Source organism: Bacillus rossius, chromosome 3 (genome assembly GCF_032445375.1).
Source record: "Bacillus rossius redtenbacheri isolate Brsri chromosome 3, Brsri_v3, whole genome shotgun sequence".
In the NCBI taxonomy this organism is placed as follows: Eukaryota; Metazoa; Arthropoda; class Insecta; order Phasmatodea; family Bacillidae; genus Bacillus; species Bacillus rossius.
The window spans coordinates 81238550-81257740 of record NC_086332.1 but is presented as its reverse complement, the minus strand read 5'-3'; the positions used below and the strand labels follow the sequence as shown (position 1 = coordinate 81257740).

The 19191-nt window shown below is 46.4% G+C and overlaps 1 protein-coding gene across 1 annotated transcript; it reads right to left on the bottom strand.

Moving 5' to 3' along the window:
* Positions 1-279: 279 nt before the first annotated feature.
* LOC134530971 (uncharacterized) lies at positions 280-8063 on the bottom strand. The gene is made up of 2 exons (XM_063366362.1): positions 6947-8063; positions 280-6461 (listed from the first exon to the last, which is right to left on the bottom strand). The coding sequence occupies exons 1-2, from the start codon at positions 6997-6999 to the stop codon at positions 4382-4384; spliced, it is 2133 nt and encodes a 710-aa protein (XP_063222432.1). The 5' UTR covers positions 7000-8063; the 3' UTR covers positions 280-4381.
* Between the last annotated feature and the right edge of the window lie 11128 nt (positions 8064-19191).

Genomic DNA, 19191 nt, shown 5'->3' with positions numbered 1-19191 from the left:
CATTTAGCTTAAGATTTAATGTTGACATTGGATATGTAATCATGAAGTCAAATGCTAGTAAATAAATCAAACCAGAATTATTTTTCTAACACATATTTCATGAACTTAACATGCCAAGAACTCTCATATTTCTATCCATAAGTCATCTAAAGACGCACATACAACAGGGTGTCTTAGATAAGTGTTAAATATAATGGATATCAAAGCCAATTAGGTGGATTCAAGTCAATAAATATATTGCAGCAGTAATGAGAATTATAATCAAACATATTTTCAGTATTTTATTTTTTTTTGATAGTTGGTTGTGAACTCTGCAACCATAACCATTCAGTAATCAGTATGCTGAAAGTGTCACCAAGTGGAACTTCTACATCGGATTCTGGATTTATCAACCTGTAAATCAGTTTGTAACTTGCAATTTTATGTATAAAAAAAGTGCATGTACTTATGTATGCATGTTATAAGTTATACTTCTTTCGCATTATTAAAAATCTGTGAGTTAACATTCATACCTACTAAAAGTTAATTTAGGTAGAACAATAAAGGAGTGAATTGAAATATTAAATAGGTATTGATAAACTTTTTATTTAAGCTAAAGCATGTGGTAAACATCAAAATGAAAAGCTAGCACAGCAGTCTTCATATTAGAGAACCTACAAAGTGGTAAATATCATCAATACCATGTATGTTTTAACACATTTTATGGCTAATGAAGTATAAGTAAACCCAGAGAAAACCAATTAGCAGAAAATGTTTTTGCTGGTTTTAGTATTTAAAAAAATATTTACCTTAACTACCTAGTAGTTGTATTAATTAGAATGTTTCTGAATTTGTTTGTTATGTGAATTATTTTTCTTTTCTTTGAAAATAGCCACATGCCATGTTGTATATCTTGTGTTTGTATGCAACTTCATTTAATGTGCATGTGCATTGGCCTTCATCCTCTTTATTTTTTGTTGCATTTTGTTGCATACAAAAATTTCCAAGTTCAAAACTTATTTCACTTTTCCAAAGTTAATAAATATTTTTTTTAGATTTGCTAGCAGTATAAGCATTAAGAATACCAAGTTACACATGTTACACACATGGAATATATACAGCATTCAGGTATTATGTTGCTATTTGCCATGCTGCTGTGCCAAAATCCAAGGCTTATTAAACCTGCTTATGCTATTAGTTCACAATATTCAAAAGCTTATAATAGTTAAAGAGAAAAAAAATAGGTTCACGAAAGCAACAAATCGTTAGATTATGAATGTTAAAAAGTAACATTAAGTTTATTTACCAATGTTTTGCAAAAAGTAAGTTCCACAAAAAATTTGGTTTTATGCTATGTGGATGGTGTAAACATATTTAAATCATATAATGGACGTTTAGCTTTGCTCGTAACTGTATTTTCATTTACGAAACTTTGTAATAAATAAAGACATAGCACGTCTAGGCTGAAAAAAATTGCCTTTTGCACGTTGCATGTTTTTGCTGACATCTATAGCAGTCATACTACTTTTTTTTTAAGTGTACCTACGTTATTCACATTTTCCTGAATAATCGTAGATATTGCATCTCAAAATGGCTACATGCACATTAGTACGACCAACTGTCAACAGTTGGTGCTTGCAGTCAAAGTATTATGATATTATCCATCCTTTAAAAATATGTCCTCTACATTGAGGCTGCATTTGCTAAGGAATGTGTGTGCTATGGATGCATCCCTGTGTGTTTGGATTCAGCTAGTATTATAAAAATAATAATACCTACTGGCTGCAGCTGGCCGTAATGTCACAAGGTGCACTCCTGTGCAGTGTCAGACAGTACTGGGACTGGGGCTTTTTATACTGCTGCCTAGGGCAGCATAGGCGTGCCCAGACATTTCCATTAGGGGGGGCCCTGCTAAATTTTTAAATCAGAAGCTGAATTTAGAATGTTAAATAGCCTAAATACATTCACTCATTGCGTGTTTATATTTTTGTGCAGTATCTACGAGATATGAATGTTTACTAGTTAATATTTATATCCGTATAATTTTAGCAATCTTGAAAATATGTTTTTTTTTTTTTCCATAAAAAATATGTTTTTTTTTTTTCCATTTTTCACAATGTTTAAAGGGTACTTACACATTTTTCCCTCTCGAATTTTCCAATAGCTTGGTCCAGATCTACCTTGAAATTAACTTCTTTTTAGTGAATGCAAACACAGCAATTCAGACAACGGAACTTTAACAAACCTCTTAATTTTTTTTTTGCTTGGCCATTTTAAGGGACCTCGTGTTTTAAATAAACTAAGGCGGCTGTATTTCCAGAACGATAAAATGTTTAGAAATATTGATAATTACCACACTGCAACACTGAAAAACAGTTTGAGTGTCACAGTGCCAGGAATATACGAATATTAATGAACGCATTAGAGAAAATGCCGATCTGAGTGATTACATTAGGGGGGGCCATGGCCCACCTGGCCCCCCCTGTAGGCACGCCTATGTAGGGCAGTACCACATCATATAATCTCCCCCCGCCCCCCCCCCCTCCCCCGGTCTCTTACAACCCAAACACAAGGTCAAAGACAAACCCATGTTAATACCATCTGCAAGCTCACTCTGGGCAACAGGATTGGGTGATTCTCCTCCGGTGTTCGCGAATGGTTCTTTCGCCTCATTCTTCAGGGACAGCATGTGGGGACTCGTCCCCCATGCAGCTTACTTTAAGGCAATCTAGAGCCACACCTGTGATGAAGGCCACGATGGATGAGGCGCGGAACAAGGTGCCGGTGGTGCCATGGTGTGATGTCCAGCTTTTCCACCCACATTCGGGACTCTGCATTCGACAGGGAGGTAAAGTAACCCTAGCAACCTTGGGTGTGGGAGGGAGACTCTGCCACATCTAGCTAATCTGAATCCAACAGCATGGGGAGGACCTTGTTTACAATGACCCCCACCTTCAGGGAGTTGGTCATAACTTTGATCTGCATCCTTGCAGGGCATCCACGACGACATCACCTTGAAGTGTTGCCAGTGGGATTCCTCATCCCGTCAAGTAGCTGTTCTTGTGCATCAGAGCTGGGTACGTGATAAAATGGCACTATCTCGTCCATACTGCAGTGCCCACTTTAGGTATATCCCATTATTCACTCGGTTATTATCTCTGGTGATCCTGCTTTCGAATTATTCATCACATCCGGTTGTAGTGTCCTTGCTGGCATGTGCCCTCACACATTCGCGCCTCTGGGGCATAGCTGTAGAGCTGGCAGACGCATGGTTGTATCGGCGTATCTGGGCTGATAGTTACACCAAACAATTTGCGCATAGCGTGCGGTGTGCCATCCTGTGCGGTGAGCTGTGATTCGTCCAGTACTAGGTCCTCCAAACTCACTGTGTGCTTGAAGTTATCACGGCGGATTTTACACAGCCAACTGCCACCCATCCTTACCATGTAGGTATTGTGACTCAGCCAGCATAGTATGACAGGATGTTCTATGTACCATGGGGTCAATCCCACCCAAAGTTTCCCTGCGTGTTGGAGAGGGGGTGTGTCCTCATGTATGCATGTTCGCTGGGTGGTTTTCATCCATGTGTTACTTGGTTCGTTTCTGCATAGAGCCCATTGGTGCTCTAAATCTCGCAATATATTCTGCATGTTTTGTACACACTGTTTGACTTAGATTATGTCCAGCATGAGTAGTCTGAATGTGGATTCAGCTGGTTGGCCATGATCTCAACTCAGCAGCAGAATTTCCTCTCAATCGATGTAATCCTTCAAGGTCATGTTCTCGCTCGGTTCTCGGAAGAGGGGATCTTTTCTATGGAGGGGATCGGGCAACTGATTCTCCAAAATCGTAACATGTGACGCCGAACACCAGTGCTCCCTTTGGTCGCCCAGGCCGCTAGGTTTCATCAATGCATCAGACGAGTGTATGCAACAAACTTGCCCCGGGGCAGCGTAGTCAGTGTTGCCAATGCAGGTGTTCATTTTTACCCTCATGTGAAAGCAAAAATACCCGCTTTTACCCGCACTCCTAAAAAAAATTGTAACTAAGGGCGGACACCCACAAGAGCTTGAACGAGAACATCAATACCTGTTTAACATCTAGCTGGAACGTAAAACTTATCGTTTATACAGTTTTATCAAAATAAGAATTTCATGCTGTGAGCTTTTTAACCATTTTGAAAGTAGGTATTTATCGTATAATAAATGGCTGTCTACAAAGCATTAAAAATATTTTTTTATGTAGGTATGTACACATTTAAATTATTAAATAAATACAAATATAATTGGAACATAATAAGCACTACATAAAACAACTTCTATTATGGCCAATTGCCTTATAAAATTACACTGTAATTTAAATCGTATAAATTTACTATAAAAACACCATATGTTCTGTAGTTTCAGTTCCACAGTTTTGTGTTCACCATTGTCTTGCTGGGATTGAATGAAACACAGCCTCCCTCGGCTTCAATACCTTCCTTTGAACTAATCAAAGCTACCAAAGTATCATTTGATAGTTTGTTTCTGTGATATGTCTTGATGTTTCTAAGTGTGCTGAAAAGTCTTTCCACGCATGCATTGGAGAATGGAAGAACCAAGAGAAGTCCCAATACCTTTTCCAGATTTTCGAAGAGTTTCGCTCCAGCTGCATTCTTGAGATTGAAAACATCCTTCCAATACTCCTCTGCTGGTTTTGAACTATCAAGACCAAGTTTTGCATGGTCTAACATCGCATGTTGCCGCCATTCATGGTCTACAGCTTGAGCACTTACATGGTCATTTAATATAGGAAAACGCTTCAGAACTGGCATAATTGATGGAATCTCTAAAGACTGGGCAACACAAGGCTCAACTATGTTGACAACATCAAACACTTTGTCACTAAAATCAAACCTACTTTTGATCTGTGATACAAGCTCGACATAAAACTGGAGGCATGATTTTAGAAAAAACTGTAAATCATTTTCACGAACATTCTTATCTTCTGTAAGTTTGTCCAAACTACTTTGTGCAAGGATTCCAAGATATACTTTATTTAAAGCAACATAGTTTGATGGATTTTTATGTTCAATTGTCAATACATCCATGCCTTTAACATATGATGGACTCATAAAATTACAGCATAGGGTCTTCAGAAGTCTTTCAACTTCTGGTTTGAGTCGATGGAGCAATGGCATTTCACCTTGAAAGAGCGTGTTGAAATTTGTCAAAAGACCAAGTACATATGACATAAACTCCATATGCATTTTAGTATACTTGTTTTCCATGGTCTTCAGCATATCTTCTGTTGTTCTTGAAGGATCTTCAAAGACAGACTCTCTAAGATATGATTCAAGTGCTAAGTACTGCTCTAAAACCCTGTCAATGCAAGCCTTCAGTGACAACCAACGTGTGACAGCTGGAGAAAGAATGTTATGAATTTCTGTTTGGAAAAAAATTTTAAATTCTCTCAGTTTTTCTCTTCTTATGTAACTCCTACTAAAATGAGCACCAAGATTTCTCAGCAAATCTTCAACTGAACGAGGAAGTACTAAGCAAGCTTTTGAAGCAGCCAGATGAATCATGTGGCATGAACATTTTATGCAAACAATGCCTGGCACATTTTCTTTCAGCAAAGAAAATACAGAATGATGTTCACCAACCATCACATTTGTTGTATCAGCAGAAAAGCCGACAATATTTGACAGTGGAATGTTTTTCAGATGTAAGCAATTTTTTAGGCACTCAAACAAATCAGTTGCTGCACTAGAAGTCACACTCACCATGTCCAGGAAACTTGTTACAACACTGTGAGTTTCATTATTATAGTACACTACAGCAAATGCGCACTGTTTCACAGAACTCATGTCAGTGGTTTCGTCCATAATTATTGACAAAAATGTCCCAGCTTCAGCTAAATGCTTATGCAATTTTGATTGGAAAGCTGGACCTAGAACGTCTTTCACAACTGCTGTGGCTTTGGTTCGTCCCAAAGTAACATTTTTTGCAATCTTTGAGTCAGGGAAAATATCTGCACATAATGGTACTAATGTATCAACCAATGAGAATGGTAGGTTGTTAGAAGCTATCAAACCAGCTAATTTAATTTCGGCTCTTTTAACTTCGTCTGAAGTTATAAATTTTAAACTCGTCAGTTTGTGTGAAGTGCTTACTTGTTGCCAGTTTAACTGGTGTTTTGACGAATTACTGTGACGAGTGATATCATTCTTGTGTGCAGTTATGTCAACTCTACATACTGTACAGTACGCTAACTCATTGCCTAAGCTAGTTTTGTTGGATTTTTGTAACCAGGACTTGAGTTCTGGTATTTGCAACCAGGAATCACAAAACTTATTAGTCCTTTTTATTTTCCCACTTATTTTTAACTTTTTTCTCGGGTTTTTAAGAACACAATGACTTTGTTTTTCTTCAGATTCTGCTATAATATCTAAACTTGCGTCTGGATTGCATTCATGGAGTCTTATTTCTGCCGACTGAGAGCTGCAAAAAATAAACTTAAAGTAACACGATTTTTAACAAAATAATTCAACAAAAAAACATTAAGGTAATAATCATGTGACAAATTTTCATTGAATTCGATCTATTGGTACATACTACATGCTAAAGCTCTTTAAAAATGATATTAAATGAAAACAAAGATTATTATTAAAAGCAGAAAGAGTTATGCCGAGTGAATAGCTGAGAGTGGTTGTCCCATTTCGTTTGCTATAGTGAGTTGAGACACAATTCCAATCACTTGATGACATCGTGATATTAAAGAGAATTAACTTAATAAAAATTGGATGTGATTTAAAGTAAAAATTTATTGAGTGAAACATGTTCTTATAACTGCAGGCTAATATACGTTCAAAATGAAAATTTATTAAATATTCACTGTCCTTATTGATATTTACTCTACTTTATCATTCATTACTACACATTACACTTCAGTTTTTCATGCACAACAGCAACAAGATATTTCTCACCTGCAACTTGGTTCTTGGTCGCTATTTTGACGTAGCCCTAGCCACTTTTCCATATTGTTATTTATAATCAAACTTTATAGTTCAGACAATATGCATATTGATGTTTAGAATGCAACCTAACAGTTCATAACTAGAGCTGTAGCAAACCGTATGTATTCGTTACTGAGTAACGGGTGCGGCATCTAGTAACGAGTAACGAAACGTTACACACGAATGCATTTCGTTACTCGCATCTTTCGTATGTTTTACGCATGCGCGCGCTTATTCGTTACAAATAACGATGTTTGTTTAATAATTAAAGTATAATTTGGAAATTCGTCGTCCCAAGTTTTTTTTACTGTTTATTAAAGGTATTGTGTGTGAGACAAAGTTTTAGATTCGAACAGAAACAACGTAAAGTATTTTTTACAAATTATAAATATGTTTGTTTTTGTTTTTTATTATCGCGTATTTTCACGTTTTATGGCCTTATCTTAAAAGATACATTATAATAAAGCCGCTCTATTGAGATTTAATTGTTTCTTGGTTATCAAAAGCTGTTAATTATCAAATATTTTTAATTGTTTATATTCGATTTATTTTTATTTACGTGACGTCATACTGTACGCGTACGAAATACGACTCGATTCGTTGCTGTTACATAACATAGCATGTTATGCGGTATCAGAAGTAACGAGTAACGATACGAAAGTAACGAATGCTAATTGTTATAGTAACGAATACATACGGGTACACATTTTTTCGTTACTTTTACACCTCTATTCATAACAAATTCCCGCACAGCAAAACAATAGCCATACACCACTACAACAATGTCTAAATAATAGTCACAGATATCAGGATAATTTACTGAGGCATAATTTTAGGTTAAAAGTTCAATCATAGATATAATTACATAAATGATTTCCTCCTGGGTTAAAATATACTGATAAATATTCTAGGTTATATAATGTTGAACAATATTATCTGGAACACATATTTCCAATGGTTACAGCAAAAACTTTACCCTTCATCAAAAGTGTTATTTCTCATTGTACAAAAATACCCTCATTTTACCCGAAACCAGAGAATACTCGCAATTTTCCCCGCACTAGTTGAAAATACCCGAAATTCGGGTAATTACCCGCAGATTGGCAACACTGAGCGTAGTGCAGCGAGGAGAATGACCCTGAAGTCGATGAGTCAGCCGCCCGCACGCTATTTAAAATCCATGTGTTCCTCCGCCGTGCCAGGTGGATATCAATCCGCTAAATATAATTATTTGTTATGTTTTGCTAATTGTTAATTATTAATTAAAATATTTTCACTTATCTTAATTAATTAATGAAAGATTATTCATTGTGCGATTAGGCCACAAATCTCAGCCTGAATCGTTTCCATGTTCTATTTGTTTTGTGCTGAAAACGTGGCCTTTGGTGGTGCGGAGCCACTGGAGGCATGCTAGTCGTCGCTTCGCCGACTCAGAGGCTGGATACATTGCGTGCTCCACGGGTTCCTCAACACTTTACATTAACTGCCTTTCTCAGCCATAGCGTAAGTTTTTTGAGTCTTTTTCCATCGGCCCCGTGGCCGGCCTCACCTAAGTGCAGCTTTAAACAGCTCACCGCTTAACATAAATCTTCCTTTCGCAACCATGTTTATGCTAATAATAGCTTTTCTACTCTTATAGTCGACAGCCACATGCGAGCCCATCCTCGGGCAGGAAGCTGCATTTGTGAACTGTTCGACATTCGCCCGCACTGGGCTGTCCACGAACGAAATGTGTAGACACTTTCCTAATATAATGTAATTTGTATTAATTCATTTTCTGAGACTTTTACTTCAGGCCGCATCTCCACATGAGGAACATAAATGTGGAAGCCTTCGTCCATGCATAACCATCGATATGCTTAGTATCCTATGCAACAGCATCACCCTTCGATTCATATGTAAACGAACTAAACTCCATTCTCCACGAAATGTAACAGACGTCCTGTTTCCGCGCACATTCTTTAGTACCTGGTACATATGTTCTATTGATGTTTGTAATGTTAAGTCATTTGTGTTGTTTCATCTTAAAGTGTTCTGCCGTGCAAAAGTGTTTGTCGTGATTCGGGCTGATCCCCTTATTGGTTGTGTAGGTTCTTGGGCTAGCTCAGTTGGGGTGGGTTTCGGGCCGCGTGGCAGTTAAGAGGATCTAGCTTGCTAATAATGAAACTACATAGGGTTTCGTGGCACTCACTCTTTTTATTGGCCACTATTTGCACTGGCACGGGGCTATCGCAGTTCCCGCCTACGACCATTCTTAGGTGAGGCCTGACTACACGAGAATTTCCCCTTACACGGCCGCCTATGGGAAGTAGTAGGCGCCGGCGTCGCGGCGCTAACCGATGGCCTTTGTCCCAAACCGGCAGGGCTGTGATTTCCTGCCCTATAGCGACTACCGGCAAGCACTACCTGCGGACACAGTTTCTGAATTATCCCATTAATGTGGCGAGGTCTCGTCCATGACACAATGGTATTATTTTATCCTAGGCAATGCACGACTATACAAGCGAATAAAGATATATATATATATATATATATATATATATATATATATATATATATATACATACATACGAGAGGAAAGGAAAAAAATTATGAAACGCTAATTTTAAAAAAAAACTAAACTATCTACAATAAGGCGACCCCTTGGCAATCGTTGGCATACTAATCTCCATAGTTCCGAACTGCCTGACACAACTCGAAGACTGTTGCTGATCTATTCCCCACGTCACTGTGGTTAAGCCCGGAGGCCTCTATGCTCACCCGTTTCACTCGTCTTGGCGAGAGCTCGCGGCCGTCACGTCTCTCCCCCGCGGTTCTCCAGACGCGACTGCCGACTCTCCTCGCGCCGACCCCCTCCCCGCGCGCATCTCGTCCAGCACCTCACGTCCTCGTGGACGGGAACCCGCGACATGTTCACCCCGTGCATATTAAAATACATGTTATTTACCCTTCTAATTTAAATTATAAATGATGGGTGATATTATAGTTTTTACAATAAAAATTATGTCCTGCTGAAAGAAAAGAAAATATACATAAAAAACTACGTCGGAGGGACACTGGTTTATTGAAGGTGGCACCACTGGCTCCCGCACACGCCCGCGCACAGAAGAAGGCGGTGACGCGCCATAACGGCCTGTAGGAGCTAGGGTGGCCTCTGGGTCGACGTCAAATGCCCCCCCTCTCCCACAAAGCCATTATGCGCGTCAACGTCTCTTAGTCGCATCTGCCGTTGCACTCGTTGATCGTGGAAACGGGAGGGTAGGGAGTGTCTTGGCCTCTGGTGTGTATCGTGTGCGGGTGTCTCGCGAAGGGTGGCAGTAAACTCATGACACTGAGTCGGGATCCTGTGTTCGTGTGGTGGCTTGCCTTTGGTAGGTTATTGCACTGAAATTCCCGTAAGTAGGTGGGTACCCGCTGTATCCTCCTAGGTCGGGAGTTTTCCCCAGATTCGCTTCTGGGAAGTGAGGGGCTGAGTGAACGGTTGGGGCCTAATGTCCTGCCCTTTCCCCCCATCCTCGTGTTTGGGATGGCAGACCACCCTGAAGATCCTGGTTCACCTGTCGGGACCCCCATCAGTTCTTCCTCCATCCCCTCTGTGTCCCCCCGTTCGGTCTCTGAGTCTGGTTCGGTGACGGTCATAATGAACGACGAGTCCGCCAGACTCATATTGGGGGGCCAAAAAGGGGTGTCTGGGTCTTCCCCCTCCTCGTCCTCCCTGTCCGTGTCCGGTTCCGTGATGAACTGGATCACGTTTGTGTCGGCGGTCGTTTCTTCTGGTTCCCCAAATGTCCTGGCTGGTTCCATTACGCTCTCTTCTGCCCCTCCTGTCTCCGTTACTTTCATGGCTGCCCCTGTGTCGGCTGCCGGTCGCGTCTCTGTCACGTCTCCTCGTTCTTTCTGTCCCGCCATGTCCTCGTCCCACCTTCCGTCCATGTCACGGCTGGCTTGGTTTGCGTCGGTGACTGGTGTAGAGGCAGGTCCCTCTCCCCTGTCCGTGTCCCTTGGAGCTTGTCTCTCTCCCGCGGCTAGGTGCAGTTGGTGTCTCTGAATTTTTGCGGGCCTCCTGCTTGGTGTACGTATTAAGTACGTTGTGGCCCCCGCCTGTCGCAGAACGGTCCTGGGGCCCGCCCATTTCGGGGCTAGACCTGCACAAAAGTTCTTTGCCCTTGACGACAGAGGATGTTGTCGGACGTAGACTTGGTCCCCGGGGTTCAGAGTAGGGGGAGGTCTAGTGGACTGTGGTGTCGTCTGTTGTAGATAGGCCTCCTGTCTCCGCCTAGCCCTCTCCTGCATTCTGGTCAGCTCGGTATTGAGGCATTCGCCCCACCCGGCTTCTGTGGCTGCCGCCTCCACCCGGCATTCTCCTGGCAGCGCCAGGTTCCGCCCCATGACCAGCTCCGCCGGCGAGTAGCCCGTGGCGGCACAATTACGACGCCTCAGACAGTATAAGAGGTTCGGCAAATGGGTATCCCATTTTGAATGGTCCTCTCCCAACCGGAGACGGAGCTGAGCCTTTATCTCTTGGTTCCGTCTCTCGGTTGGGTTGGCCCTCGGGTGATACGTCGGCGTCGTGTGGTGGCTCACCCCCCAACTTCTGCAGGCCTGTTTCCAGCGGGCTCCCGTGAACTGACATCCGTTGTCCGATAGGAGCACCGCTGGGTACCCGAAACGAGGGGCTACCTCTCCATCGATCAGCGCTATCAACGTTCCCGACCGGACGTTGGAGACCAGATAGGCCTCGACCCATCTGGTGAACAGGTCTGTTAGTACTACAAGGAAGCGCTTGCCTTTGCTGCTGCGGGGATAGGGCCCCATGATATCTAGAGCTAGTGTGTGGAATGGGTGCTGCGGGCGGCGAGGTCGCTGTTGCTCCTCGCCGTCTGTCCTCCGGGCCTTGCGCTGCTGGCAAGTGTGGCAGCGTCGGACGTATTCCCGGACATCGTGTCCCATGCCGGGCCAGTGGAAGGACACCCTGATTGCCTCCGCGGTTTGTTCGGCCCCGGGGTTGCCTGCTAGCTGGTGGTCATGGAAATAACCCAGTATGGCCACGCGGGCCCCCTTCGGGGCGTGAGTCCGCCAAGCGTCCCCACCTCCCGGCACCCGCGTCTGCAGGACCCCGTCCACGCAGCGCTGGTCCGGTACCACCTGGTTCCCGCACGCCTCCACAGCGGCCTTCGAGACGTCGTCCCCCCGCTGAACCCGCTGCACGGTGCTAATCAGCTGGGAGAGAGTGTCCACTGCCTCGGGTTCCGTGACTGGTTCCTCCTGTGTTACCGCGTACAATGCCGCGGGCCCCACATGGTCTCCCGTGACGGGTGCCCGCCCTGACGGAGGAAGCAGATCGTCCCACGTGCCCTCGTCCTCAAAGATGTTCTCTGGGTTAGGATGTCGTGACAGTTCATCGGCAAGTTGGTTAGTACTCCCTGGCACATGTTCCACTGTGAATGCAAAGTTTTGGAGGGTCACAGCCCACCGGGTAAATTTACTCTTCCTCCCTTGCATCGAGTTCAACCATTTTAAGCACTGATTGTCCGTCCTAAGAGTAAACTCCCGCCCTTCCAGATGGTGTTGGTACCGCTTGACAGCCCACACCACTGCCAAGCACTCCTGTTCATTCACGTCGTAGTTCCGGGCGGCCGGCCCGAATTTGGCGCTGGAATACTCCATCACGCGTCGCTCGCCATTGGGTCCGACCTGGTACAACACGGCCCCCATACCTACTTGACTCGCGTCCGTTTGTAGGTACAGGGGTTCACCCGGCACCAGCCGTGCGAGGGTGTGACTGTCCTTGAACAAGCGCTTGACAGCAGCCAGGGCGCGGTCAGCCTCCGCGGTCCACCTGTATTTTGTTTTGGGGGATAGCAAGTCCGTCATGGGGGCCGTCACCACTGCGAAGTCCGGTATGAAGGACCGCAGCCAGTTCAGGAGCACCATGAGTCTTTGCAGCTGTTTTCTCGTCCGTGGAGCCGCCTTGGACGCGATCAGGTCCAGGTGCTCCGGGAGAGGGTGGCACCCCTTCTCACTGACGACATGTCCCAGGAATCTGATCTCCGTTGCCCCGATATGGCACTTGTGCGGGGCGCAGGTCAGCCCGTGTCTGGCCAGCCATTCGAGGACCAATGCCAGGTGATGCGCATGGTCCTCCCACGTCCGTGACCAGACGATCACGTCGTCCAGATAGGCCGTGACGAAGTCGCCCATGAACCCATCCAGGATGCGGACCATCATGGCCTGGAACGTCGAGGGGGTGTCCATCAGCCCGAACGGCATGGCTCGGAACTGAAACCTGCGTCCGTCCGGGGCCATGAACGCGGTCTTAGGACGGTCTTCCTGCCTGACGGGGACTTGCCAATACCCGGACCTTAGATCGAGTGACGTAAATATACGGGCGTCCCCCAAGCCTGCCAATGCGTCTGCAATGTTTATCAGTGGTGGTCGGGCGGGTATGGTGACAGAGTTCACGGGTTTGAAGTTCACACAGAACCTCAAGGTCCCGTCCTTCTTCTTAGCCATGACGATTTGGCTATTGTACGGAGATTCACTAGCTTCTATTACTCCGTTCCGGAGCATTTCGGTTATCTGTTCCTGCACTACCTGACGGTCTTTGAGTCCAAACTCACGCGGCTTTACATATATGGGACTGTGTGGCTTTGTAGGGATGGCATGTTCCGTCACCGTTGTCTGCCGCAGCATGTCTGTGGCCGCGAACACTAACGGCTGCTGTGACAACACGCCCTCGAACAACCCTGTGTAATTTGGTGGCACGTCGTGAGTGAGGTCTGCCAGCTGGACCTGTGGTGAGGGAGGAACAGGGCCCGCCCGGCCCACGCCGTACAGCGTTCGGCGCCCCTGACGGCCCACGTGCAACTTACTGTCCTTGATGTCAATGGCGGCATCCTCCTTGACCAGCCAAGGCGGGCCCAGGATCAACTCCTCCCGCAGTCCACGCATCACCAGGGCGCTAGTCCGACTGGATAAGTCACGAACACCGATGGTTACCTGTGCGCGTCCAGACTTGGACGTGCTTGTCCCCTCCGTTGCCAGTTGCACCTCGTCCTCGTGTGGCTCCAAGTCCTCGTCCGGCACCAGGTGGGCAGCGACAAAGGAGTGGGTCGCCGCCGTGTCGCCAACGCGTGGACGGGACGGCCGTTCAGGAGCACTGGCACCCGGAGCAGCGCCGCCTGGTCCGCGCCCAGCTGTCCCAGCTGTGCTGGAGGAGCCCCCTGCTCCTCTGGTGGTGACCTGTCCCCTGCTGTTGGACTGCTACTGGCTCCCCCGTCTGCTGTGGCGTCCGTGCTGCGGTTCCCGTGGTCTCTCGTGTCTCTTCCGAGCTGCCCAGTGGGGCTGTCACTTTTGGCGGGCGACGTCCCTGTGTTCCTCTCGTCCATGTGGCTGGTGTCATGGCGGGCGTCGTTGGGCTGACTCGTCCTCGGGCTCGGTGAGGTCTTTTCTGTCATGTTGTCCGGGTTCGTATCTAGGAGGCAGTGGCCGACTCTGTCCCTGCCCCCTATTGTCCGTTTCCCGGATGGCGTCCTTCCCTTTCCATCTTCCTCCACAACTCCGCCTTGGTTGGACACTCCGCGTGCCAGTGATACTCCGGGCTGCGGCAATACTGACACCTGGGTGGACGGTTGTCACTCGTCCGCTGATTCGTACTCTGCTCCTCTGTCCGTGTTCTGGTCTCCCGCGTGGGTCCCCCTGTCGTCCTCTGCCCTTGTGGTGTGGTCCCGCCCCTGTATCGGACCAATGTCATTGCATCCTCGGGTGCCACAGTCTCTTGTGACTTCACTGGTGTCATCCTCGGCTCCCGTCGTGACTCTCTTGCCCAGAGTTCCCTCCTACTTGATGCCAAGTCCATTTCAGTCTTCCGGGCCAGCTCCACGAACTCGGATACCTCTAGGTCCACGGCCCGTCGCAGAAAAGGGCGTAGCAACGCCAACAACTGTTCGCATATTACGGGCATGACCTCGCTCACTGTTCTCTCCGGCCCCACTCGCCGGTGCAACTGCACCTTCCTATAGATAAATGATTCGGCGCTCTCCCCTGCGGCCTGTGGTACACTGTAAAGTTGTCGCTGACACTCGGCTCGTGCCAGTGGTCCGTTGAACCGCCTCTTTAGTGCCCGCTCGAATTCTCCCCACTCGGATAGATAGTCCCCCGTGTCCGTCCACCATTTCGCCGCCCGGCCCCGTAACTGGCCACACACTCTCGTCACCCAGTCCCTTCGTGGCACTCCCCTAAGCCTGTCCACACACGCGGCTACAAACGCACTCGGATCTTCGTGCGGTTCTCCCACAAACTCCGGTAATGGGCTAGCCACCTCGACCACTCGCATCACTGTACTCGGATGACCATGACCTATGGGCTCTCTAACGCCCTCGTCGCGGTGACCCGGTAAATGACTCCCCGGTTGTCTGTCATTACTCTCTCCGCTACTCTTCACGTCCGCTAGTCCCCATGGGCATTCGCACGAAAGGTCCTGTCCGTGTCTCCCCCTGAACGGAAGTCCACACCCCACACACGTGTCCATCCCCCTCGCCTTTGTCTCATCCGGTCCCTCCATTTTTCCGGTCGTCACACGGCTTCACTTGGTTATCCGATCCTTCTCGGCTCGGTCGGCGAACTCGCCTCTCGGCGCGCGATAAGCCGCAGCGCGATACCGCGCGAATTCGAGCCCGGCGTGGGTCGCGCCGCCTTATCTCTCTCCCGCGTGAACCTGATCCCGGCGTGGATGCGTCTCCTTATCTCTTTCCCGTGCCGCTCCTTCCGCCTGCTTCCGCCGCTCCGCCGCGCCAGGCAGCTCCCGCGCCGTTCGCGTGACGTAACTCGCGCTACGTCGCACGTTACTCCAGTCCGTATAATGTCCGTGATGTCCTTTCCGCCCACTTTGTCCGTGTTCTTGGCAACCCGCACTTTGCCAAATTACGCCCTTTGAGACAAAATTTCGAAAGTTTGAATGTTTTGAAAAATTTGAAAGTTTTGAAAATTTGAAAGTTTGAAAATGCGTTGCCCCATGTTGGGCGCCACTTGTCGTGATTCGGGCTGATCCCCTTATTGGTTGTGTAGGTTCTTGGGCTAGCTCAGTTGGGGTGGGTTTCGGGCCGCGTGGCAGTTAAGAGGATCTAGCCTGCTAATAATGAAACTACATAGGGTTTCGTGGCACTCACTCTTTTTATTGGCCACTATTTGCACTGGCACGGGGCTATCGCAGTTCCCGCCTACGACAGTTCTTAGGTGAGGCCTGACTACACGAGAATTTCCCCTTACACGGCCGCCTATGGGAAGTAGTAGGCGCCGGAGTCGCGGCGCTAACCGATGGCGTTTGTCCCAAACTGGCAGGGCTGTGATTTCCTGCCCTATAGCGACTACCGGCAAGCACTACCTGCGGACACAGTTTCTGAATTGTCCCATTAATATGTCGAGGTCTCGTCCATGACACAATGGTACTATTTTATCCTAGGCAATGCACGACTATACAAGCGAATAAAGATATATATATATACATACATACGAGAGGAAAGGAAAAAAATTATGAAACGCTAATTTAAAAAAAAAAACTAAACTATCTACAATAAGGCGACCCCTTGGCAATCGTTGGCATACTAATCTCCATAGTTCCGAACTGCCTGACACAACTCGAAGACTGTTGCTGATCTATTCCCCGCGTCACTGTGGTTAAGCCCGGAGGCCTCTATGCTCACCCGTTTCACTCGTCTTGGCGAGAGCTCGCGGCCGTCAAGTCTCTCCCCCGCGGTTCTCCAGACGCGACTGCCGACTCTCCTCGCGCCGACCCCCTCCCCGCGCGCGTCTCGTCCAGCACCTCACGTCCTCGTGGACGGGAACCCGCGACATGTTCACCCCGTGCATATTAAAATACATGTTATTTACCCTTCTAATTTAAATTATACATGATGGATGATATTATAGTTTTAACAATAAAAATTATGTCCTGCTGAAAGAAAAGAAAATATACATAAAAAACTATGTCGGAGGGACACTGGTTTATTGAAGGTGGCACCACTGGCTCCCGCACACGCCCGCGCACAGAAGAAGGCGGTGACGCGCCATAACGGCCTGTAGGAGCTAGGGTGGCCTCTGGGTCAACGTCATGTTCACTGTGTATTCCGTCACGAACTTGACATGCAATTTATTAGGTAACCAAGCACTGCCACGGGCGGGCCTTCACTCTGTGGCATCGTTGAACTGCTAACTTCGCTCAGGTTCTATCAGTCCTCAAGGCCGTGCTCCAGCACTTTAATGTAATGGGCTGGGCGCTGTGGCAGCACCATGTACTAGTTACTGTTATGTAATAAACCCATAACATGTTCTCATTAATTGCCATCTTCAGCGACGTGGCCAAGAACACCTTGAGAGCTTGCCGGGCATAACATTCACGTATCCTTATCTAGAGACAGCCCAGACGGAGTCACATGTTCCCCCATTAAGTCAAATGGTTGGGGAAAGAGGATCCATCTGACTAGCTTACTCTTGTACCCCTGGATGGTGCACAACAACACTAAACCAGGGCTATCGGTTCGGCGCACGAATGGTCAGATTTCCATATGTGGATGATACGTCTTTATTGACCAGACTACTACCAGGCATTCTTGCGCATTAATATGACAGATCTTTTCTGCTGGTCCGAACATTTCACTGGCATAATCTATGTTCAGGCCCATTGTCACCCACCGGTAGAGCACCGCCCCCACCTCTTGCCATTTGTGTTTGTCATCACATAAAGCATCTGCTCAGGATCGATGCGCGATAGTGGGTGGTAGTGGGCAATAGTCACTTTCGGCACATCTTAGGCTTCTTCTTATACAGTCGGGTCCACCTATATATTTGCTGCGATGGCAGCAAGTCTTCCAGGGGCACTGCTATGGTATAAAAGTATGTTATGTAATTTATAAGCTATTTGGCCAGATTCAAAAATTTCTGAAGCCTTTTTTCGTTTCTTTGGGAGTTCTGCCTCTGCAATATTTTTCAAATATGAATAAACCCCTCTGTTTCCAACCATGTCCAAAATGTAGCCCAAAAACTCCATTTTTCCTAGGCCAATGTCCATTCCTACGTGGCATAGGTCAGGTGATGTGTCTCTAGACTTTCCAACACAAGCGAAAAGTGATGCATATGGTCATCCCAGTTTTCAGATAACAATATCGCATCATACATGTAAGATGTCAAAAAATTCCCAGTAAACCCTTAGAGCACACGAACCGTCATTAATTGAAATGTGGCCGGCTCGCATTTGATTTTGATTCATTTCCCATCAAAGACTGTAAATATTCCCCCCCCCCCCCAAAAAAAAAAATCCACCCAGTTTTCCAGGTGGATCGGCACCTGCCAATAGCCGGAATGCAGGTTGAGTGTGGTAAACAGCCAGGTGTTTCCCAGGCTGGTCATGGCCTCCTCTACAGTAATCTATGGAGGGGAGGAGCTGATTGTCACATGGTTCATTGGATGGAAGTCAACACAGAAGCGCATTGTCCCATTCATCTTGGAAGCCAAAACAATCTGGGAATTTTGTGCACTTGAGGGCTCATTTACACTGTCATGTAACATTTCTCGCATATAATCCCTAGTAATTATATGCTCCCAGAAGCCATGGACTCTGGATCCCAATGACCCATGGCCAGCCTATATAAGATTACCCCAGGGGTCGACCACCATCGTAGACCTTAACAGGTCAGCTGAGGCTTTGACTCTCCCTCAGTAGTCACCACAGTGCATCCTAGTAAGCTACAGGTACATCATGGTCAAGATTTTCCAGCACAGTGGGCTCACTAACTAAATGGAATACCCTGCCAATAGTGTAAACCCCAATGCGCTTGTGCTAACCAATGTTGACACAGCCTGAGTCCAACTCGATATTGACATTATATTCTGCCATAAATGGCAGTCCTATTATCAAGTCCTTCATCAAGCTTTTTATTACAACTGCAGACATGTGGGATACTAGCTCCCGAACACCTACATACATCTCCGCATCACCGATGTCTTTTCCCTTTCCGGTGTTTATGTCCAGCCACAGTGCACAGCATCTCGGCTTGACTTCTGCCAGTGGTACTAGATGCTGGGCCATGATGACATGATTTCCCCTGGGTCGACAAAGGTGGCAGTTGGCCGACCATTCAGGTTAACTGGTATGCACAGGCTGTGGTCGTCCGAGGTGATGAGCTAACCCAGCTGTGATCTGTCATTGTGGCTCCTTCCTG

Coding starts and splice junctions, on each gene's coding strand:
- LOC134530971 (XM_063366362.1), bottom strand. CDS start 6,999: ATGGAAAAGTGGCTAGGGCTACGTCAAAATAGCGACCAAGAACCAAGT. Junction 6,462..6,946: donor GACCAAGAACCAAGTTGCAG/GTGAGAAATATC, acceptor TATTTTTTGCAG/CTCTCAGTCGGCAGAAATAA.